The sequence below is a fragment of the Sceloporus occidentalis genome, unplaced genomic scaffold, assembly GCF_023333645.1.
Source record: "Sceloporus occidentalis isolate IW3139 unplaced genomic scaffold, rSceOcc1.0.p SCAF_81, whole genome shotgun sequence".
NCBI lineage: Eukaryota > Metazoa > Chordata > Lepidosauria > Squamata > Phrynosomatidae > Sceloporus > Sceloporus occidentalis.
Genome location: NW_028317061.1, coordinates 1338546 through 1363329, shown reverse-complemented (window position 1 = coordinate 1363329; position 24784 = coordinate 1338546). Strand labels below are relative to the sequence as shown.

General features: G+C 39.0%; 1 protein-coding gene across 1 annotated transcript in view; it reads left to right on the top strand.

Moving 5' to 3' along the window:
* LOC149285305 (ephrin type-A receptor 3-like) overlaps positions 1-24784 on the top strand; it is a 141751-nt gene that overhangs the window by 104969 nt on the left and 11998 nt on the right. The window contains exons 8-11 of the mRNA XM_089495514.1: positions 1840-1907; positions 15763-15888; positions 22596-22781; positions 23741-23802. Of these exons, the coding sequence (XP_089351640.1) occupies positions 1840-1907; positions 15763-15888; positions 22596-22781; positions 23741-23802 (442 nt within the window). The remainder of the gene's footprint in view (positions 1-1839; positions 1908-15762; positions 15889-22595; positions 22782-23740; positions 23803-24784) is intronic.

Here is a 24784-nt window from a genome sequence, read left to right as displayed (position 1 = left end):
TATATATATATATATGAATATACCCTTTAAGGTGTGCTGCCCATGCTTTCTCAAAGACATGTAGCTATGAGACATGTGCATGTACAGGACGAGTCTCATTAGATAAACATAAGCAGCTAGAACTTAAACTTTCTCTCTGTGCATAAAAACATTAACTAGAATCTCATACTCTTTCTGTGATCAGTTGAATATCATATTCTCTAATTTCACTTTATTCCCTATTACAAAATCATTTAGGGTCTTATTATGCAGCTTTTATAAAAGTAGAACTTTGGCGAGCCTTTCCTTTTTTTTTTTTTTTCCCCCCTATTTTTGTTCAAATATATTTCACACCTTATTAAATAAGATTGGCTGAGATTTGACCTGTGTACGCCTGATTTACTTTACTATCTCATAGACTGTGTTATTTCTATTAAAGCCAGGTGTGACATCGTAGGCACTTGTGAGAACGCTGACTTGTGTGCTCTGATTATGTGTAAACTACGCTATGCAAGTGGCTTTCTAGAGCTCAAGGATTATATTTCATAACCACATGTAGCTGGAGTTTCCCTTGTGTTTCTGTTAAATTGCTCACAATCTCATACTTCGTATTTGTCGACCTCAACGCACACATGTTTCCCTGCAGATTAATGTACCGTTTTATATTTTAAAGTCTTTTGGCCTTTGATCTCCGTGTTCCCCAACCTACAGTTGTTATTTCCTTTAATGTATTGACTGATAATATTTTATTGCTATTCCTCTGCATTACTGTTGCTCCGGATTTGTCTACGGGAAGTTTAGAAAAATAACCATATTCTATACATATTTCTCCTGTTATTTATACCGAGAAAGAAAACAAGGTTGAAAAAATAAATCCCGCATAAAAAAATAAAACAGCATAAAACAATCAATGAAATATATTCCTGCGTTTTTTTTACTTATATAGCTAAGCTTTAAAGGGACGCTATCATGATTAATATTATACTGTTTTTTAGTTGCTGCCATTCTGCTCTTTTCGATTCTGACCTGCTTCCTCTTTGCTAAAATCTAAAGTACATCTTCACTCAGTTGCTTCTGCTGAAAGTTTATACAGAGGTCTGTTAATGTCTGGCAGACTCACATATGAAATGTATCATTGTACACATAGTGCTGATTAGAGGCAGGTCTTCTACTCTTTACAGTAGTCACATAACACTCAAAGGCTTTTCTGAACATGTTGATCACCCAACTGTCCCCTTCGTGGGTCGTGAGGACCATGGGCTGGTTAGGGAGATCCTCTGATCTCCTCTGGTTATCCCAGGGAGCTTTAAAAATAATGGAGGTCTGTGCTACTGCAGCTTCCTTGAAGCACTGTGGCCATTTTCTCCTGATGCCATATAGTCCTTCTAAAAAAAAAAAAGATAAATTAAAGCATGGGTGCACCAGTTGACTTTTGCCTGGAATTTAAATCCACTCTTGTGTGGGGTAAATGCTGTACTTCATGGTTTTTGTGCGGCCCCCATCAAGCCTACAAACTCCCTATGCTCCATTGTAGTCAATCATGTATTGATGTCCATTATCCCAACCCAGCCTTTAGAATGGAAGAATAATGCTTACCGCAGTGGGGAATTTTAACCAAAAGCAACATAATTCATAACTGCAACATCTGGTCTCCGGCTAAGGGTTAGGAAGTCCATGGCACACCAGCAGCTGGGAACCGGTCCTGGTTCATATAATTCTTACCTGGGCCTTAATTTGTCTTTCTGCTGCATGGCACCACCACGGCCAGACACGTAACAATGCATGAGAACGGCCTTATCGCAAAGCAAACATGTTTTCTACATCATCGAGGAAATGAATGTTTTTGTTTTTCTCCTGTAGAGTCTGTGGCTACAATAAATCAATTCACAGTCCTGATGAAAAAAGGCTCCACTTTGGAAATGGACACCGTAAGTAAAGTGATTTATAGATTTCTGCATTCTGCTTAGTACCAACACACAAAAATATTCTTTGAAATGCATTCTTCTTTAAATAAATATTAGGTAATTCTAGTAACTTTAGTAATGCTACAGACATTTCCAAATATATGTTTCAATAATCTGCGAGGACTATCATCTAAATAAATAGACCACAGTTGATTATAATTTAAAACCAAAATAGTCTATTTTGGGCGAAATCGGTGGATAAGCCATTCATTTTTTTCTTTCTAATACCTATATAATCATATTCATTGAGAGGAGTTTCTGGACACGGATTGAGAGAGGATTAAAATAAATTGCCAACACGAACAAAGATAATTATTTTCCATTCTCTTTGCCGGGGTGGGTAATATAATATGTACTGTGCTTTTAAGGCTCTTCCTCTTTAATTGTCTTAAGGGAGACATCAAAAGTTTTGCCATACCACGGTTAGAAGACATTGTTGATGCTTAGGGTAACATAAAAGGAAAAAATATATATATTTACTCAAAATCTGCAGTAATTGAGTTGTGATGGATTAGTAAGACATTTTTCCTTTAGAGAAGGCCCTCCAAATAAAACGGAACATACTTAACCCCTTAATGACAAAGCCTGTATATGTATGGGCTCAAAATGCATGGTTTTCAATGGGTTTAGGAACCGCCCATTGTCCTTAAGGGGTTAATAAACTTCAATTGTATATACTTCATATAGGGTTTAATACTAACTCCCTCCTGCAAGAAAGTTAAATAGTATAGATCCCTGTGTATATGTTATAGACTCATATTCTCACCTAATTACATCTTTTTAGGAACACAGAACATTTTCAGATAAGACACAGCTCTCTGTTTAGTTGCTGCCGAATGGTCTTCTTTTTTCACAATACGGAGCCATTGAAATTGGGTGCCAATGAAATTACTTAAAGTGCTTTTAAATTATGCTGAAGTAGCTGAAATGAATAAAAGTGAGGTAAACTTTGTAAACCTAGCCGGCAAATGTATAATTTAGACCAGGAGGCACATACAGCTGGGTGGTTCAAATGTCCGGCTAATTATTACTGCAGTAGAGTTAGAGGAGCTCTGATTAGTAGATTATGTCATTCAAACTCGGTGTTTTTTCTTTACCCCATTGTGTTCTTTCTACATTGATTATCCCATTTAATAACTGTAATACTGATTAATGGATTGGCCCTGAGTTGCCTACCGAAATGTCTTTTCAGATTTTTACTCTCCTGCCTGTCTGCTCAATCCACTGTGCAAAATTGTTTCATTGACAACTAATAATTATGTTCTTTCTCAGAGGTGTAAAAGAGCTTTATTGGTATTTTAATCCTTCTTACTACATTTACTAGCTGTTCTCTTTCGACAATACCAACTGTATGATCTAACGGGCGATTAACATATAGTTTTGTTGACTAAATGGGGTATCATCACTTAATCCAGGCTATACATGAAAAGAGGGCCTTCTTAATGGTAACTATAAAAATAATAATAATTATAACCAATAACTAAACTAGGGGTGTATGAGTAAATGAACGGCATACATTCACACAGAAACATAGAATTTGAGGGCTGATAAGAACGATTTGGAGCATCCAGTCTTCCCATTTTCCTGAAGTAAAGACTCCGACCTTAATCAGATGTTGTCTCATCTTATATTCAGTTACATCAACATCTAATGGGTTGTCACGCTTCAGTGTTACATTGCAAAAAAATCACAATCTGTGATTTAACCCACCTTTGCTGATTTCTTTGAATAATTGAAAGCATCAAAGAACCCCAAAGCCACAATTACTTTTCGGTTTTGAGGAAGAAGGTGGCACTTGGCTACCCTCTTTATTTTTGACCATGTATATTGGTTCAGTTGAAGAACTATTTGGTCCATCTAGTCTACCCTGATGTAGAGCCTCGGACCTTAATCGGTCCTTGGTCTTGTCTTGTATCTTTAGATTCTCTCGCTGTATTAACCTCTACAGCTTTTGATGGGACCACCCTCCCGGTAAAGTAAACCTACCTTGTATTAAGTAAAAAAAAAAAAAAAAAGTTACAGAAAGCAGAATTTAAAACTATATCCAGTCTATATCCAGAGATTCCCCTCACTCCATCAATGGGTCCAAAAGACACTGAATGAGGTTGGGCTGTACTTCTCACCTTCTGAAAAAGGTCCATTAAACTAGGATGACTTCATACTACATTTTTTCTAGCATATACATACATTTCAACATTATTGCTGACCAAGTGCCATCCTGCGGTTCTACAGCAAAATGTCGGCTTCCTTTCTGTTTCATATCATAACTTTTTTGAGTAAACAAAGCAACATTTAAATTGATCAGACCCATGAATGGGAGGTGATCACCTTTGTCCTGTTTTTAAACTCCCACCCCTATCGTCTGTTGTATAGATTGTGAGTCTGATACAAAGTAACATCTACTACCACGTGGAATCTTGTCACGTCCGTATGTCTAATTGGGGATTTCACGTCTCTCCCTTTTTTCTTTGTACAGTGGCATTTACGGGGTTTTCCATTAACAAAACCTGAGCTGCTGTTTGCTGTGGCTGCATTCACATACTCCCGTGTAATAAAAGGTCCATGTTTTGTTTCTGGCTAAAAGTGCTAATCCGCACTTATTTTCTTTCTTATGAGAACTGTGACGGAACAAATACAAAGCTAATATAAGCTATTTTTTTTTACAAATCTAAATAAATTCTTGTGCGACATAGTAATGTGCACCTGTGTGATTCTTATTAGGCAGTTGTGCAGATGTTTTTATGTGTTACACGCATGCATACACACGCCAAGCAGAGAACAGGAGAAAAACAGTTCCCTCCTGTTCTACAACCAGTTCAGTGGATGCGCATGCTAATAATGCTTCAAAGCATATGCACAAGCACCCAGGAAAATGTATATATATATATATATATATATATAAGCCTTCCTACTCGGCCCCTGCTAGGACCTACATTGTCCATATCTACTCAGTTATTCTATGTAATTTTTATATATATATATATATTTATGAATGAGGCAAATTTTTTCTTGAATAAAAACTTTTTTTCTGTAAAACTTGGGGCATTTCACAGGATTATCAATGATACATCAGGAGAGGGACATCATACATCCGGGCATGACTGGTAGCAGCCTGGTTAACATTTCATGAATGACACACGCTAAGTAATATACGCACATATAACACCATGAAGAATGTAATTTAATCGCACGGGGTGCTATATAACTGTAAATATATATATATATATATATATACATGCCCTAAAACTTTGTAATTAAATCCAAAACTTAATCTAGAATATAGCAATTGTTTATTTCTAGTATATATATATGAGGGTTTTGCAGTATGGTCTGTTCCATGCATCGAATAGGCTTATTCTGGATAATGTGTGCTGTGAATTTCTTTGACAACGCAGTGAATCGGAATAACATTTGATGGTTGAAAAGGATGTCACCAACATAAAAGAGAGGCAGGGATGTTAACTGAGCTCCTTTGTGCAGTCGTTGTCATATTCCTTAGAAATACTGCAAATGTGGGATTTCACACTGGGGGTTTATAACGCTCTGGGTATATGATACATAGGGGTTTTAAGGGTGGCTTTTAGGTAGGATACATAAGGGAAAAGAAAAATGTCGGTGTGCTAAGCTGGTTCCAGGCTCAAATACAAGTGTGTAAAATGAAGCCTACCAAACAGGCTACAGTGTATTGACTGTACTGTGTATACAAAAAAAATAAAAACTGATATATAAACATAACATAAGTGAGAGGTTTTGGTTATATGAATTGGCCAAAGCATAATCACCCGCCACGTCAAGGCACACTCTCAATAGGGTGAGGTGAGGTAGGATCCATGAGACTCCAATACAAGTTGGCAATAATAAGATGAAGAGTTCACAAAGAGGGGTTGATGTTCAAAAACATCTTAAATCTGAGCATTCTCTAAGACTTCGAGAGATCTTTTTGGGGTGAGGTGCAAGATGCCCATTCATCCATATGCTGATATATTCTAGATCATCAGCATTCTCTTCACTAGAGTTTGTTAGCACTGATGACACATCAAGCTTTCTAACATTAACATCATTCATGTCTGTGTGGATATTAGGTGCTCAAAGCTGGTTTCCAGACAGTTCATCAGTAATATTTGGGATCTTCTACCAGTATTAGTACATCATTAATTGGGTGCACCTGAATAAAGATATTGTGTTTGGCTATAATTGTTGGCTTGTATGTGAGTGTACAGGAGTGTTGCAAGTTAAGGTTTCACAACCCAAACTAGCTTCTCCTGCAAGAAGGAACGAGGAGGTCCTGCATAGACAGATTGGAGAGAGTTTAGAAGATGGGCTACTAAAATAGTAAATTGTTTGCAGGAAAAAAATATCTTAATATGTATAGCTTGGAGGAAAGAAGAGAGAGAGGGGATGTGATGAAAACATTTAAATACTTAAAGGGGTTTAACAAAGTAGAAGAGGGAAGCTTATTTTAGAGAAGAGGCCGAAGTCTAAAACTGGAGGGTCGGAAATTTATATGTAAGGTACATACATGGGAACGCTCCAGGTTTTGCCTGGAGACACAAGGAAAAGCACTACTTCTCGGGGTCTTCCTGGTCGCAGGAGTGGGGTCCTAACACTCCCCACTACCCACCCATTTCCCTTTTAAATGGGGGTGTTTCCTGCGACTTCAGCGGGAATGCCCCCTGAAATCAAGGGTAGGCTCTGGGAAGCCGGAACCCACAAGTTCCCAAGTATGGTAATGTAGCGTAAATGGAACAGCCTCCCATCAGAAGTGGTAGACATGCATGGGTGGGATAGTATCCTGAATCAAGGGATGATAAAGGACTGATTGTCTATGTCAGGAATAACAGGCAGACTAGATGGGCAGATGTTTCTGTCACTGATATTTCCTCAGCAGTGTATATTTATGTATTGTGAAAGGCCAGCTTAGCCCTTCATTCAGGAGAAACTTGCCAATAGGCCTGAACTGGCCACCAGACAAATGAAGCATATGCCCAGCGGCACCCCCACGAAGCTCGGTTGCTGTATGCTGCCGGCTGGATGCACGCAGTCACACACTCTAACAGTGTAAGAACGTAGCGCACGGCTGTGCATATCCAGCAGACGGACACCTATACATTCTCATAATGTTGATTTCAATATGTAATGGACCTTTATTGCTCATTGAGACTAAAAGACTTTAATAAGTCCTTGGTCTTGTATTATATCGAGGATAGCTTTATGCCTATTCTATGCATGTTTAAATTATCTTACAGAATTAGCTTCTACCCCATCTGATGGGACGATGTTCCGTTTATCTATTATCCACTCAGCAAAGTAAACTTCCTTGCATTACACTTAAACCTCTGACCCTTTAATTTTAGAGGGTCGCCTCTCCTCCTTAGAAATAAACTTCCCTCCTATAGGAATCACAGAGTCATGTTAAAAAGAGCAGCCATAAGCTACTGAAATGCTGTTCAGCCCACATATGCTAAATGGTTAAATCTCAGGCAGTGTACTACAATACTAAACAATCCCTTTCTGTTTGTAGAATGTATTCAATGGAAGAAATCCAGAAATTGTAGTTATATGTATTTAATATATTATCACGGATTTCTGGCTTTCATTAAAACATTACGATTTTATATTTTTGGGCGTTCTTGACTGTCTACATCTAGCTGTCAGAATCTGTCATTACGGGACCTAGCCTAATAATATTGGAGCTGTCAGATCTGAAACCACGTAATGCTTTGTTTGTTTCTTTTAGTGGATTGTGTCAGCCAGATAAGCTCAAAATCAATAAATTCAACCAACGCGTGATGCATTGTGAAGCCATGATGTGTTTTATTTAGTTTACTCTGAATGGAAAACCTGGGCTATAACCTCCTTCGGAGTTATTGAAAAAGTCCCTTTAAACGGATCTGAAATGTGTTTGTCTTCTTCTCCTGCTACCCCTGCCTGGCTCGCACCTCTAGAACTTTTTGTTAGCCCGGGGGCAGATCACGCTGGCGGAATGGGAATGGGAATGATTGTGTTTGTGCCGAGTGAGCTGAAGAACAGAGGGACTTAACACATGTGCATGTGTTTATTATCTGTTATTCATGACAGGACCCATTTACGACATGTGTGCTGCCCCTAATTATTGGTGTGAAGAGATTATAGACACCGTATCCAGGCTTCACCCAGTCTCTCCTAATATCTCTGGGGCCAACGATTAAAGAAACCGGCGGCCGTATGTGTTGTGAGCGTATTTTCACCGCAGCGTAAGCTAATAGGGCAAGCACAATCCCTGGTCCGGCCAGCGTCTTCTTTGTTCTATTTAGATCACGTTTAATGCACTCGTGTTCTGCATCTACTTAGAAAGCAGCATCATTTCTGGAATTTATAGGACATCTCTGGCGTATATCCGACTACTGAAAATGCAGACCCATAAATGAAAATTTAAATATTAACTACAGATTTTGGGAAGTTCGGATTCCCACCAGTATTATTTTATAATAAAATAAAATTGATGCAGGCAATTTTAAATGAATGTACGTGAAACCGCAGGAAAAATCTCCAGCAAGCACTACTTTATCATCTAAAGAATCGGAAGCAATACTGGTACAAACTGCTACATTTGGAACAGTCAATGAGAACATTGCCTCGGTTGCTATGGTGATTGCTTCAAAGTTAACACCAGTTGGGTTTCCCGTATGGTAGCCGTGGTTATATGACATTCATTTTTTTTGCAGGTATACATGAAAGTCATATTTTTAAATAAAAATTGGTAAATTATTTACTGACACTGACCGATTTTCTAGAAGAGATGCAGGCCATATGATCTTGTGTTCTTGCTCATTGATGGTAGGCATGGTCTGGCGCATGCTGAGTGAGTCCGTAGCTTTGTTGCATGGAGAGACAAAGATGGTTTTCCACTGTCATGTCCCATTAAGCAACTCAGTTGGCATGAATCTCCTGAAGATCATTCCTGCTTATAGTTCAATAGCTAAGATAACATTGTGGGACATTTTGGTGCAAAGGGCCAATTTCCATTCCATGATCTAATGTTATTATACTGATTTATTGTGTTGGTTTACCCTATATATATGGCTAAAAATGCCAGTTATTTCTATATATTTTTAGTATTATATAAAGTTTCTAAACTAAAGCAATATTTACTTTTTGACGTGAGAATACTGTTGTATTAAATTGTGTGCATTTCAGAAGAAACTGATCTATTGAAAAAGAGGTGTTTGAAGGAAAATACTTTGTCAATATTGTCCCATTACTTACCTGGCTAGGAATTTCTAGGCAATCAATACCAGAGTAAGTAGATTAGCCAATCAGCTGCCGGGGTTCAGAAATATCAGTAAATATCTACATCTGCTGTTAAAAGTATATCTTAAAATAAAACATTCACCATCCAGTTCTGTATTACACAAAAAACACAAGGGCGAATAATAACATGTATGTGATAGGTTAGGTAGAAGGGTTGAACTTGATGGACTGAGGTCTTTTTTCAACCTTATGAACTATGTAACTATGTGATAGAAATCCATTTTATTTGTAAGCCAGTGAGAGGATTATAGCTATATGTCTCGTGTATTATATTTATATTACTCTTTATCCTTTGTGGAAGGTCATTGGGTCTGGCAGCCTTAGATGAATGATGGAGTTGAGAGGAGAAAAAGAGAGAAGAGATCAGGAGAGGAAGCTTTCACAGCGGCAAAAGTCCCTAAACATTAAACTAAAAACCCCTAAACTTATTCTATAAAATACAAGTAAACCGACTATGTTATATATATATAGATTTAATTTTGGCGAGGCTGTATGATTTACAGGTTATTATTATTCCTTAATTATTTAGAGCTAACAATTTAAATTAAGAAATGCATAACAAAAAATACAATTACATAGATACAACATTAGTTGAAGGTCCGTCTCATGGACTTGCCATCTAGCCTTATGGCACCTTCATACAAAGTTCCTGGCAAGAATGATGATCTAAAAGGAATTTTATGGGTAGCTGAGACTAAAGGAGGGGTAAAAATATTTTTTTTTGTTTTTTTTTACTTTATGGCCTTGAAGCCAGTTACACATGACAGCCTTTCTGTTAAAATATCGATGACTAGACCAGGGACAAAAATCCATGTTCAGCTGCATCCCTCCGACAGCTTAAATGCTAAAATAAAATAATTCCCATGTAAATTCTTACAGATCAAGATGAATATGCAACAATTTTATGTTTATCGTTTTGACGTTTTATTGTTAATGGCTGTCAAACAAACATTATAGATTGGGACTCAATCATCCATGTTATAGCTCCAGAGGTGAAGAGACAACCCTCTACCGATGCTGCTCCTTAAGGCTGCTCCATCAGTACAATCTTAAAAACACAGAGAATAAGAAAGATCAAGTCACAGTAGTATTTATTTAGCATTTTTAATATAGGTTTATTCGTTTAAGTTTAATGTTAATTCCATGTTTTAGTAAGAACAATTACAGAGTTTAATTTAGGCAGAGCTGTGTGACTTACAGGTCCGCTATCTCCTGGCAAGTTGACTAATAAGACAAGTACACTCGGTCTGTGATGACAGGGCTGTGTGTGTTACTGGTAAAGTCTAGACAATACATAACCCTTGAACACACCATCCTTACTCAACACACACCACATTTATCCATGATCTCACTGTTTTGTTTACCCACAGATGGGCCTCCTAATTTCCTATGATTAAGCTCTTTGGGTTATTTAGGGATATAAATTTAATTGCAAACAAAGAGTGTCATTGTTGGTTTCATCAAAAAAGGCGATTTCACTGTAAAATTAGCCTAGAGATTTATTTTTATTCATTGTAAATGAAATCAACTCTCTGAAAGTAATCGGGCACAGTGTGCTGAGATGCATTCCTCCGTGCTGTCTTTAATCAGTCAAAGGTCCTTCAATGGGGTGGCTTGTCATTCCACCATCACCAGAATGCTATAGTACATATATATATATAAATGTATATATATAATGTATGTAAAAATTTATATATAATGTATGTATAATTGATCACCTCTTCTTTGAGCTGTCTACTTATTATGATTTCTTTGTAGTTTAGCTTTTGAACATTCTCATATGAGCTTCTGCCTTGTTCCTTTGATCTGGTATTCTGGGTCTGACCTTGTATCCTGTTATCAAACCCTCATCCCATTCATGACAGGTTCAGCACACTCCCGTGTTTTTCAAGAGCATGGTTGTCCAGCTGGCCCACCAAGGATTTAGCAAAGCCCCAGCCTGCTTGAAGTCCCTTAAACTCTGTAATAATAATAATAAAAATGTCTACCACCCAGCTGGTGTGTGGACCTCCTCGTTAAAAGATTAACAATGTTAACCCAGAATATTGCCGCCAGATCAAGGAAGAATAACACATAAATATACAGATATAGCTTCTGTTTGTGCGTCCTCCACAGATTATTATATTGTAATACAATTTGTTGGATAAAAGCTTGTATAGTAAGATTAAAAGTATTACTACAATGAAAAAAGGCTTATTTCTCAAGGGCTGTCTCTATCCTCTGGAATTCCCTCCACTGGCCTGTCCATCTTCCCCCCTGCCTTTAATCTTTCACAAAGTCCCTCAAAACCCACTTTTTAAGGAGGCCAACGAACTTCCACTTTAACGCCCTTCCTCCTATATTATTTTAGCTCACCTTTCTAGTCCCTCTCCTGCAAAACTTATACTAGTGTGGCTGCTTTTACCTCTTCTATAATACACATACCTGGGAAATCTCCAGGGTCAACACCCGAATCCTCCGGGGCACGGGAGCGGGGCCCTTCTCCCTGTCCATTTCCCCTTAAAATGTTGGTGTTTCCCCCCATGTCAGCTGGGACGACCCACTGACGTCATTGGGCAGTTCTGGCCGTGTCCCGCAACAGTTTGCTGGGGGTAGCTGAAGCCAACATCCCAGGTATGATAATACACCAAAACTCCTTCTAGATTGTAAGCTTATTTAAGCGGTCACATTGTTATGTTATATACTACTTGTTATGTCGTGTCCACCCCTTGTACAGCGCTACAGATTATGGTGGTGCTACATAAAACATTAAATAATAGGAATAATGGAGGGGTATTTTTTTTATAAATACACTTATACATACAGTATAATTTTAAGTAACCCCCAGAGATCATAAAAAAAGTACTTGCAAACCCTATTGTTTGTTTTAAAACGTCCTTGTTTGCATTATGTGGCGATACGTTCTTCCGAGATCGCGCATTTCTTTACACCGCATCCTTGTGTTCCTGATTGTTGTTCTAAGTTGTATACATAACTTCAAACTCTTCCCAAACAGCCAGTATAAATATTTCTACTCATGCGATGCCAGTCCTTGGATGGTTTATACGGTTGTTAGAACGACTGATTTCTTTTTTCTTTATTTTACGAAACCAAATGGCCAGTGTTTATGTGCAAATTACCTTATTTTCAATTGTCCTTTAAAGTAAAGTCATAAGCAAGCAATTTCTAAGCTTAACTGCCTGCCTCCAGGATCCCACAAGTATGTTATTGTCATGTTGGTCTCCACCGAGGTTACTTACAATTGTTACAGTATGTTCAAGACATGGAAATCAGACAGACTGTTCCCAATCAGCCGCTGTGCAAAACACAGCGTACTTTTCAGCTCGTTTTTTAGAACGCCATAGTCGCCATCTGATTCTCCTTTGTCTTCTTGTAGAATAAATGTTACTATTTGAGACATGTGGTGTCTATGAGTACAACTGCAATTCGTGCATTTACAGATGTCATGTAAGGAAGTTTTACTTTACTGAGAAGTAGTAGATAAGTGGAACAACCTCCAAGCCGAAGTGGTAGGGGTGTATGAAATGATTAAACATGCATAGGGTAGGCATATGGCTATCCTTAATATCAATGAGAAATATTGCTGTCCAGAAAGTGCGTAGTGTGCAGTGCTTTCCTCATTATAGGAAGGTTAAAATAAAATGAGGACGTTCTTACACAGGACACCAATAAATAGTACAGATGGCGGCCCCCACCCTTTGTGTTCACATATGTTGTATGTAATGAAGGTGTCAAATATTTGGTGGTGTTGTCATTCTCATATCATTTGCAGTCCAGAAAGTGTGAAAGCAGACTAATTTACAACACCAGACTTAGCTATATATATCTTCATCTATATGTAGCCGCTATGTGTCTGTAACGCTGACATCACCGGGGCAGTGATCGGTGCAGCGGTGAATTGTATAACACATATAAACTACTGCTCAAAACTTCAAAAAAAGAACATTTTTGAAAGAAAAACATTGTTTTGTCCATTAAAATAACATGGATCAGAAATCCAGCGCAGACGGGGTTAATGTTGTAAATGACTATTGTAGCTGGAAACGGTTGATTTTTAATGGAGTCTCTTCCATTAAAAAGATACAGAGGCCCTTTATCACTCCCATCACTCCTGCGTTCCATCGGCACGCTGTGTTCACTGATCCAAGTTTGAGATTAAAAGGCTAATTGATATATATATATATATAACTTTTGGTTTAAAAAAATAATATTTCCGCATTTTTTCAGCTCAATTATACAGCATGTATAATTATGTTATGTAAATGCTAGCTAGGCTTGCGTCATTAATATGCTACTGCTCAGAATTTTTGCGTACTTCTTTCCAGATATATATATATATATATATATATATATATATATATATATATATATATATATATAATAAAAACAAATCTCTCAGTAGCCTCTGAAGAGATGTTTGTGCAATTTGCATTTTTTGCTAACACATCTATTGTAATATTGTCTACGGTGTAAAAATGGATTTTGTTCTTAAAACACATTTTATGCTTCACAAAGTGATCAGAATCCAATATAACGATGAAGTTTATTATAACTAGGATTTAACGCAGGCATAAAAAATATTGCATCGCCACAATTACAAGCGAAGGACGAATGTTTAAAAGGACCATTTTTCCGCATCTGGGGAGCTCTATGCTGGAGGCTCGGAGCTCAAAGTGATCATTAACAGGCAGTTTATGGCTTAGCCAGGGGCTATGTTTACATTGGCCTTAATTGTGTTTGTTAATTTTATTGTTTTTACAGGCTGCGTGCTATGGCACCTTTCACACAATGGAAGAATTCATTTGCGTTCCAACATAACACCCCGCACATAACAAAGAGGCCTGTTTGTGTGGTGTCCTTCTCCATTTTTTTTTATTTTTTTTTAAGAAAACAGATTGACCAAACAACACATTTTCTTTGACGAGGTTGTCCCTTGTATGCCCCTTGCGAGTTTGAACTTCGTTTACGGTCTAACACGTTACAAATCCAGTTTTTATTTTCTTCAAAACACTTCTGGAGGCTCAAAGGAATTTTCAGCGGAATGTTGCAGAACAATTATTCTCGAAGCATAAATGAAACTTTGTAGAATATTAGAATCATGTGTATTAAACGCTAAAAAATGCTTTAAAATAATAATAAAAAAATCACAACTTTGGTTTCATGGGGAAAAAAAATCAGCAAAAAATGTAAACAGGGGACTATTGTTTTGGAAAAATGTGAAATATATTACTGTGAGCAAAAACCACATAAATCTGATGCGTCAAATTATACAGAGGCGACATTATACTGGTTATTGGTGTTATAAGAGAAGGCATTTTGTGTTTTTTGTTTGAGTTATTACTGCAAAGAGACAGACTGATATATATATATAGATATATATAGATATATATATTTATTTATTTATATACTTGCCTTATTGTATTATTTTTCATTATACTTTTATATATATTTTTATTATATTTCTTTTTTTAGTGTTATTATTTCAGGCTTTTGAACTAGCTACTGACCTAAACATGGTCATACATGACAAATAATGTTCTGTTTAATAGACCTGATCACGATGCATTTAAAGAGCTGTATAATGTATATACATGCTCAAACATATAGTCATTATGTTATTTAAAATATCCCTTTAAATAAAAAATGGTAGTGATGATATCTTGGTAAAGTGTAAAGGGCTCACTAGCAAGACATCTGAGCCAAGTCTCAAGTTCATCACAAAGGTGGCAATTTTCACATAACAATCTGATGGTATTCACCTTGAGTATTCACTAATGGGAATTGTTATTCTTGCACCTGTCTGTGTTATTTATGTGCCTGTTGGGGATTACCTTAAGGTTATAGTAATGTTGCCTGCTGGATCTTTAAGGAGCATAAAACTTTTCCACTTTTCTTTTGAAAGTGATACTTCTTACACCAGGGGTTGATTGACATCATCTATGGGCAAAATTTGTGGGCCCTACGCTGGTTTATGCGCTCACTGGCCCTGCTCCCACCATGGGTGTGATGGACTTTCTGCTACACGTTGAGTCTTGGAAAGGACTGTTCAGCAAAGTTATCTGGTGACATGCATGCTGTCCAGATCACCTTCAGTGAACAGTCCTCAGCCCATGTCAAGCAACCAACCTCTTAGTCCTACCATGTAAGACTTAGACCTGTTGATTGACTTAGACCTTTTTCATGTCTATATCCAGCACATTCCTTGAAAGTGAGGTCCACTTCAGTGCATCTGATTGAAGTAACTGTCTTAAAGATTTTATTGCTTGCTGAATTGTCACTACAATTTCTAAATGAGCTGACCCTGAGGCTCTTGAAATATTAACCCTTTAATAGCCAATTGAGAAGATTCTATGTAGTGACTTCTCAAATGTATTACCCAAATGGGTCTAATACTGGCCCGCATGGAAACATTGACTTGCCATTATTTAAAGATACACTTAATTGAGTCACCTGCATTCAAGCATAAACGTGTAAAGAGGGATTTTCATTGCTTTGAAAGCATTTGAATTTTTTTCTTTTCTATTGACAGTGAAGTTTCCAGGTATTAGGACCTACGTAGATCCCCATACCTATGAAGATCCCAACCAAGCCGTTCACGAATTTGCAAAGGAACTGGATTCTACATGTATATCTATCGACAAAGTTATCGGAGCAGGTACTTAATTGCCATTTTCCTACACAATACAATCTTTTAAGATTTTCTACATTATATAGCATCTTATTTTATTGTAATATAATATATGACTAGTGTGTGTTATAGTAGCTGGGAAATTCCTTTTTGGTTTTATAGCAATGTAAGTCTGGCTTTGAAATATTTTACCCCCTAATCGGTATACTTAATTCTTATAGCATTTTAATGGTAAGACTGTTTCATGAAAAAGAAACCACTGTAAAATAACCAGGTTATATTTATGATTCTATTATAAAAGAATATTAGAGTAAGTTAGTCTCTAAGGAGACATTGGTAGAAAACATAACAGCTTTAATTCTAGTATAAATCTGCTGTACTCTTGCAACCTACGGTTCCAGAATTAGCAAATATATTTCTGTTACTTAATAAGAGAAGTCTTTTTTCAACACACTGTGCCTTTAAAGAACCAGTCACACAAAGCATACAAGAAAATAAGCACGTTTGTGTAGATATGGCTGATTTTCAGCAATGGTACTTCAGTTTGACAACCTAGTTCCTACTAGGTAAATCTGGTAAGGGTTGCCGTTGATCCAGAAGAAGTGGTAGAGGCTAATACAGTGAGGGAATTTAAACATACATGGGGTAGGCATATGGCTATCCTGATAAGATGAGACCAATGATTAATTAAGGTTTACATGAGGAAAAACAGTCAGACTGGTGGGCTGATCTAATCCCTATCTACCGTCAAATTCTACATTTCTACAGATATCACAGCATTTTTCTCAATGTAACCATAGATTCCTCAGCATGTATCAGACCAGGGGAGTTCATAAGTTCCAAAAAGTTCCAGGGCTAAAGCTGAATAGCAATCATGGCATGTGCCACACTTTGTGCCCAAATATTTACCTACCTGTCCTGTGCTTCCTCGCTGTGTATCTGCGTGTAATAATATGCATTATTTATTAAATATTGTATTAATGTTTTGCTTGTAAACTGTAGTCAAAATAGAAGTATCCCCGGAGCCCCATATACCTTTACCCAGCTGTTTTTCAACTCACTTGAGTGCTTGTGGCTTCCCTCCTCATAGCAATGCAGGACCACTTGTAGCATGAGCAGCCAGGAGTACCCAGGGGCCCTGTCTCTGCAATGTCCTGTGCAACTGGAAAGGGGCAGTGAAATAAGCCTCCTCGCTTACTGGTGTCTTTAGTCACCTTGTATGTAAGGGATGTTTTTCAGTCTACTCACTTTAACAGCCACTCATGCTAACACAACTCATACATACACACAGACACACTCTCTCTTGCTCTCCCCCTCACTTAGGCACAACTAACCCATAGCTCATCAATGAGAGTAAAACTGTACACTGACACACACTCATACTAACACCATACACTAAGACCCACCAAGACACTTGCTAACACCAAATACTAACATGTTGAAACCATACACTAACATTCACACACTCTAACAGAGCAAAGACTTCAGTCATCTGTGATTGGCTGGGCTTCAGTCACTGGATAAAGAGCAGGAATATCCCTCCTCTGTGATTGGCTCTGTCACATCCACCAGTCTTATGAATAGACCTGCCTTATGTGATTGGCTCTGTCATAGGCACCAATCAGAGAGCAGATGCATCCCTTCACTGGCATTGGCTGGCTGCGGTCACATGGTTAAATGTTTCAGTGAGGAATTGGCTCTGTGTAGAATCAGTGAGTGAGGCCCTGCATCTGTATTATTATTGTTATATGCATGGCTGCTGGTAGAGCAGGACTTCTGATAGCTTCGGAGATTCTGGGGTGATGTATGCTTTATTCATGGCTCTGGAGTTGCGATTCAGGGATTCAGCCCCAGTACCCCCCCTAGAACCGCGACTCCATCAGGCCATGTAGCATCAGTAAGCAAGCAAAGAACCTAGTCCTATAGAATGCTGAGTAGTTGGATTATTTTTGGTTTGGAATACCATCAAAGCTATAAGTAACCAAGTCTTTTTGCGTGCTCTTACCTTTACCCGTGTATCCCTCTTAAAACCCAATGCCAGGACGATGGAGTTTTCACAGTCTTGAAAAACATTTGTTTTTGGGGTTCTCAATACCTGTGTAAATGCACGTATCAGGGCATGAACAAAAGTGCATTCTGTTCCCTTTTAATATGTAAGGATTTTGATGTGTAAGTAAAATGTGCAAGTAAAATGTGCAAGAGCATTCTGGTATTAGAAATCTAAAAATGGCAAGTCTGATTTCCTCCTTACATATAATTTCCTTTATGAAGACATTGAAATAGATACATGAAATATATCCCACACTGAGAACACTAAATAATCATACTTTAATATGCACATGACATGTTAATCTATAACAGCGCATGAGATCCCCACCTGTGTGAAACAGAGTCATTTGGTCAGCCATATATTGTTCTCTTCGATCCCAGTTGTGCTGCTTTTGGATGTGTTTCAGCCATGAGGTCCTTAACTCTCTGTACCATGTACAGACACGTTACTCTGCATAGCCGATCCAGAAAAAAATGGGAGAATTCTAGTGAGATTCTAAAAGAGTCTGATTTTTATCATTAGTTTAATCTTCCCTTATTATTACTCACAATTAAAACATATTTTTTTACTTATAATGCCATTGAATTTTGTACTTTGCAAATGCCAAAACTATATATAATCATATATCTTATAATACTTAAAGTAGCTTTCAATTATTTATTATCTTATAAAAAAAAATATAATTTTTTTTTTAATCATTGAAGTATAGTTTTTTGTTTTGGACAACGGCAGTTGTTTTCGCTGCTGCATAATTGTACTCTTAAATTGTTCCTTTAGAAATTGGCATAAATTTACGAAGATTTTCCTGGCTAAGGAAATGATTTAATTATTGCATACGTAACCTGGGTGTGCCTGACACTATAGTCCAACATATGTAATGTGCCGTGGATTTGTTATGCTGTCTGGAACTGGATTTGTCACTTTTACCAAATCCTACATTCTACTATAGACTAAATAAACCTATATAATATGTTTTGCATATTAATAAAGATACACACACAAAGTGGCAAGAACAAGTAAGTGAAACCTTACTTTAAATAAGTGAACCAGTACTGATGTATCAGTTTGTCATATGAAATGATCTTCATCAAAACAACTAATAAATAGTAACACACAAAAAATAGTAACACACAAAATAGTTGTATCGTTCTTCTCCATATTGAATACATCATTCAAACATTGAGTGTGTGTTGGCAAATTACTGTATGTGAATCCCTTGGCTAATAACTTCAACAAAAGTTAATTGACGTCAGGAATTAGCAAACCTACAGTCCAATCAATGAAATGGGATGATGAAATGGAAGATGTGTTTTTTTTTTTTAGTTTGACGTAAAAAAACACTCAAACTTTTTGAGTTTACTATTCTGAAGAAGCATGATATTAACCATGCCTTACAAAGTGAGAATTCTTACCTGGGAATTCCTTTTCCTTGTCCATTTCCAAGGTGGCACATGAGAAGAAGGCTCCGCCTACCAGGTAGGGCAGGAAATACTATAAAAAAAGGAGACCTCCCCCTTCCTCCCCAGTGTGGTTAAAAAGAAGGACAAGCAAAAGTAAATTTAATGGGTGGGAGTAAAAGTGTGCCACCTTGGAAATGGACAAGGAAAAAAAAAATTCCCAGGTAAGAATTCTCACTTTCCTTGCCATTCCAGGTGGCACATGAGAAGAATTAGCGAGATAGGGAGGGAAGGATTCCAGTCTGCAGGACACGACGACCAAATTGAGACTCGTCAGAGAGATGAAGATTCAGCCTGTAGTGCCTTACGAACGTATGAATCAACCTCCAGGTCGCTGCCTTGCAAATGAGAGACGGATTCACCCCGGAGAGTTCAGCCCAGGAAGTCAAGACGGATCTGGTCGAGTGTGCCTTCAGGCCGGAGGGAGGTACTCTTCCCGCGGAGATGTAACATAAGGTGATTGCGTCCTTAAGCCAGCGGCTTATGGAAGCCCTGGACACTGCTCTGCCCTTGCGGGTCCCCGCAAAGGACAGGAAGAGAGCGTTGGATTTCTTCCAGGCAGACGTACGCGAGAGATAAGACAGGATACACCTCCGCAGGTCTAGCGAGTGGAGTTCCAGCTCCATGGGATTCTTGGGATCCGGACATAAAGTAGGTAAGACGATCTCCTGATCCGAATGGAAAGGTGAGACTACTTTAGGGAGAAACTCTGGTGGTAAACGGAGGATAATGCAGTCCGGCAGAATCCTGAGAAAAGGTTCCACTCTGGAGAGAGCCTGGAGCTCACTCACCCTCCTAGCGGAAGTGAGGGCTACTAGAAGGACAACCTTGTAGGTGAGCAGCTTTAGAGAGGTATCCTCTAGAGGCTCAAAAGGAGACGTGGTGAGTTGGTGCAACACGAGGTTACGGTCCCAAGGTGGAACCGACAGACGGAGCCTAGGGCGAAGTCTGCACATCCCCTTAGAAAATCTGGAGATCCAGGGATGGGAAGCCAGATTGGAGTCCAAGAAGTTGCTGAGAGCTGAGATCTGGACCTTGATAGTAGCAGGTTGTAACCCCTTATCAAAGCCGTCTTGTAAAAAGCGCAGCACCTCACGGATGGATGGAGAGGATACTTCGTGCCCATTGCACCAGGTGATGAACGTTTCCCAAACCTTCTGGTATTTAGCAGCCGTAGTTTTCTTGCGGCTGGAGAGAATCGTTTCCACTACTGATGAAGTTAATCCCCTTGCGGTCAGCATCTCCCTTTCAGAAGCCATGCTGAGAGGTTGAGCCGGGAGGGATCTGGGTGGAGAACAGGGCCTTGAACGAGAATATCCTTCACCTGAGGAAGAAGCATGGGCTCGTCTACGGCCAGGTTGGTAAGGTCCGAAAACCAGATTCTTCGAGGCCAGAAAGGAACAACCAGGATGACACTTTGAGGGTTTTCCCGAATCTTCCGGAGCACTCTGGAGATAAGGGGAAGCGGAGGAAACACATACGCGAGATCGAAGTCCCAGGTCTGCGAGAGTGCTTCCAGGGCTCGGGGACGGCCGACTGGAGAGAGAGAAAAAAACTCCTTTACTTGTTTGTTTAGGTGCGTGGCCATCAGGTCTATCTGAGGAGTACCCCATTTCTTTGTGATGAAGGCGAAGACCCTTTTGTTTAAGGACCATTCTCCCGGAAGTACTGAGTTCCTGCTGAGGTAATCCGCCTCCTGATTCAGTGAACCCTTGAGATGAACCGCGGAGAGAGTGCAGTGACTGAACTCCGCCCATCGGCAGATCTGAGCGGTCCGGGTCTGCAGGCGCCTGCTTCTGGTGCCACCTTGTTTGGAAAGATAGGCCACAACGGTGACGTTGTCTGAAAGGATCGTGATTGACTTGTGTCGCAGGATTGTAGACCAGAACCTTAGAGCTCTCCAGACCGCTAACAGTTCTAGAAAATTGATGTGCAGGTCTGATTCCCGAGGAGACCAAGTTCCCTGGGTAATATTGCTTCCCATAACAGCACCCCAGCCTCTCAAACTGGCGTCGGTGGAAATTACCACCCAGTCTCTCGTCTGCCAAAAGAGCCCCTGTGAAAGATTCTTGGCTGTCAGCCACCATCAGAGTGACTCCCGAACGAAGGGAGAAAGTCGGACCTTCTTGCGAAAGGACATCCTGGAGCGATCCCAGATTAGCTTTGTTGAAGAGGTCTTCCGTGAGCAAGTGCCCAGGGAACCGCTGAGATGGAGGAGGTCATTAGACCGAGCAAAGACATGATGGCTCTGATGGACACTGACTTATTCGTTAGGACAGCGTGTGTGAATTCCCTCAATCTTAGGATCTTGTCCCGAGGGAGAAACGTCTTCTGTACGTGTGAATCGAGGATCATTCCCAGAAAGGTACGACGTTTCCTGTGTGGGGAGGCTTCAGGAGGGATATCCTGATTTTTATCTGACATGACTGAGGAGAAAAAACACAAGCTGTAACCGCAGAAAACAATGGCATAGGCAACGTAAAACTTCTTCCAAGCCAAGAGGGCAACACCTACTTGAAATGGCAGTAAATAATCCTCAGGCAGGCACAATAGCAGAGAAGTAGATGCAATACTACAGCACAGAAACGAAGAGCAAGGAAAGATCTTACCCATTCTGGCGTTTTATACAGAGGCATTTAGGTGCCCCGGACCGGAAACCTCACATCTGGAAATTCCCAGCCAATTTACCTCTCGGGTTGCTGCACCGGAAGTGAAGCCGATTGGAGATATGAACGTGTGCCGAGAGATCTCCTCCTGCCGTGCCACACTCTGAGGATTACCCGGGACGGAGTGAACCGGAGCCCGAGGATACACATCCCAGTGAGCCCCCTGGCTGTGGGCAGAGCCGAACGAGGGCTGAGCCTCGTGTGCGTTGCCGCGATAAACGCGGAGTTGCAGCCTCCGAGGCTGCCGCACGAACCCTGGATCCACACGGGACCTGTGCCCGGGTATCAACAAGGACGCCCCCCCGGGCCACGAGAAAATAAAAAAAGGAAGTAGAGGTAAGCTTCAGCCTAACCGCTACCTGAGTAGGGCAGGAAACAACACTGGGGAGGAAGAGGGATGTCTCCTTTTTTTATAGTATTTCCTGCCCTACCTGGTCTCTTCTCATGTGCCACCTGGAATGGCAAGAAAAAAAGGAATCTAAGAAGAAGTGGTTTGGTACACAATAGTATTGTGCATTTTCTAATAGATGATTTTAAAAATGTGTTTGTTTATTTTTGCAGGAGAATTTGGTGAAGTTTGCAGCGGCCGACTGAAACTCCCATCTAAGAAGGAGATCAGCGTAGCGATCAAGACTTTGAAAACCGGCTACACGGAAAAACAGAGAAGAGATTTCTTGAGTGAAGCCAGCATCATGGGGCAGTTTGAACATCCTAACATCATTCGTCTGGAAGGAGTTGTTACAAAAAGTAAGGACGGGGTACGTTGGGATGGATTAACCATTTTACTAACATTTTAATCTTAAATCTTATTTAATAATCATTAAAAACAGTTAGTTGGGCTCTTAACTACACTAATTTGATTCCAGCATTGTCTGTTTGATTTGTTATTGTCACCAATGTCATAATTTCACCATTTTCCATACTATAAATCGATATTATTTCTGTCCCCAGAAAATGTTTTATTTTCCGCAATATAAAACACATAATAACACTACAGTACATCATGATATACACACATATAGTGTCATTAAATGTATATACATGTAAATGTAGGCCAACATTATATATAATACCTGGGAACAATGGGGGACTAGATTTCTGTGTCCATATGTTGGAACGGAGTAAAATTGGATGAAATGTTTTCATCCCTATTTTGGAAAAACAATGTAAAATACCACTTTCTGCCCCATAGAAATTCGGTAACATTGGGATCATGAGTGTTTTAGTCATGGGACCACAAACAATGTTACATTGCAGCTGAAACGCTCCCATGAACCTTTTACAATATTTTACCCCTAAACTTGCCACTGGAGGTAGAGCCACACTTATTTACCTTTATCTATTGCTGACTCCTTCCTATTCTACACTGCTGCGATCATATATAAGACTGCAAATTGATGCTTTGCTACCAGTATGTTATGGTTTATATCCCTGCTTGAATTCAGGTGATTAACTGTATCTTTAAATAATGACAAGTCAAGTGTCCATTAGGACTGGTATTAGAGCTGTTTGATTAACACTTGTATCAAGTCGCTACATAGAATCGTCCAGATGGGCTATCAAAGGGTTAATTTGTTGAGAGTCTCTGGGTTAGCTCTATTATAAAGTTTCCAGGTATGGTAATCTTTCATTTGACCTTAAAGTAAATTACATTGTTTAAAATATGTATTCAACTGCATATTTATGTACATAATCTGTTATTACAGGTAAACCAGTGATGATTGTTACTGAATACATGGAAAATGGTTCCCTGGACAGCTTTCTCCGCGTAAGTCATTAAATCCACTCTACATAACTATCTTTAAATTAGAATATATTCAAATAGCTGCAAAGAGCCGACAAAAGACCTATTCAGTCTTAATTGCTTAACATAAATTTTATTTTTCCACTGGGATGTAAATGTAAAGCTAATTGTATTTCCTCAGTTTGATTTCTCACACGTAGAACAATTCATTTAAATTGTGTTTATTAATTATGTATATGCACGCTGTCACTGTGGATGTTAAATACAGCAAAAATATTTTCTATTGCTCTGACATGAATGTCAAGAGAACAAAAAACATAATAGTGTTTTTCCCTTTAGATAATGTGGCTATTAGTTACTAGCAACTAGAGGACTTTGAGAAAGACTATTTTCTGTCCTAACATGGTAGTGAACTGCTAATAACTTAATGAAATGTGAGACCTAGTTACCAATTCTATGTGAAGAATCTAAAATCAACTTCTTGTTTCATCTATAAAGATGGAGTTTCATAAAACATGTTTTATTGGGCTTTACTTGCCATCCAGAAGGTTACCCATCGTAGCTATATGGGAGCCACAAATCACTCTATTATGGACTATTATTAATAGTGGAGCTGTCTGGTCCATCTCCTATGGACAGGGTCAGCTCCAGTACTAAGAAACATGTCTCCAGCACCCGTATACATTTCTTTGTTAAGACAGGGAAAAATCTGAGGTGGTGCTCCCACCAGCTCAATGTGCCTGCCTATCGAGTAAAACTTACCCTGGGCATAGGCATTCCTGGGAAAATTTGCCCCAGACGCACAGGGGGAGTGGTATAGAGCTCCGCCATCTCTCTTCCAGGTTCCATTGGCTTTCCATCCCTTTCTCCATTGTTTTGTCTGATATATGGGGTAGAAGGCCTAATTCTGTCCCAGGTATGCCTGTATTTTTCTTCTGTGAATTAGTCCTCCTGAGGTTCAAATATACAGAATAATAAAAAAGCAAAAAATGCTTATAAAGTTCTA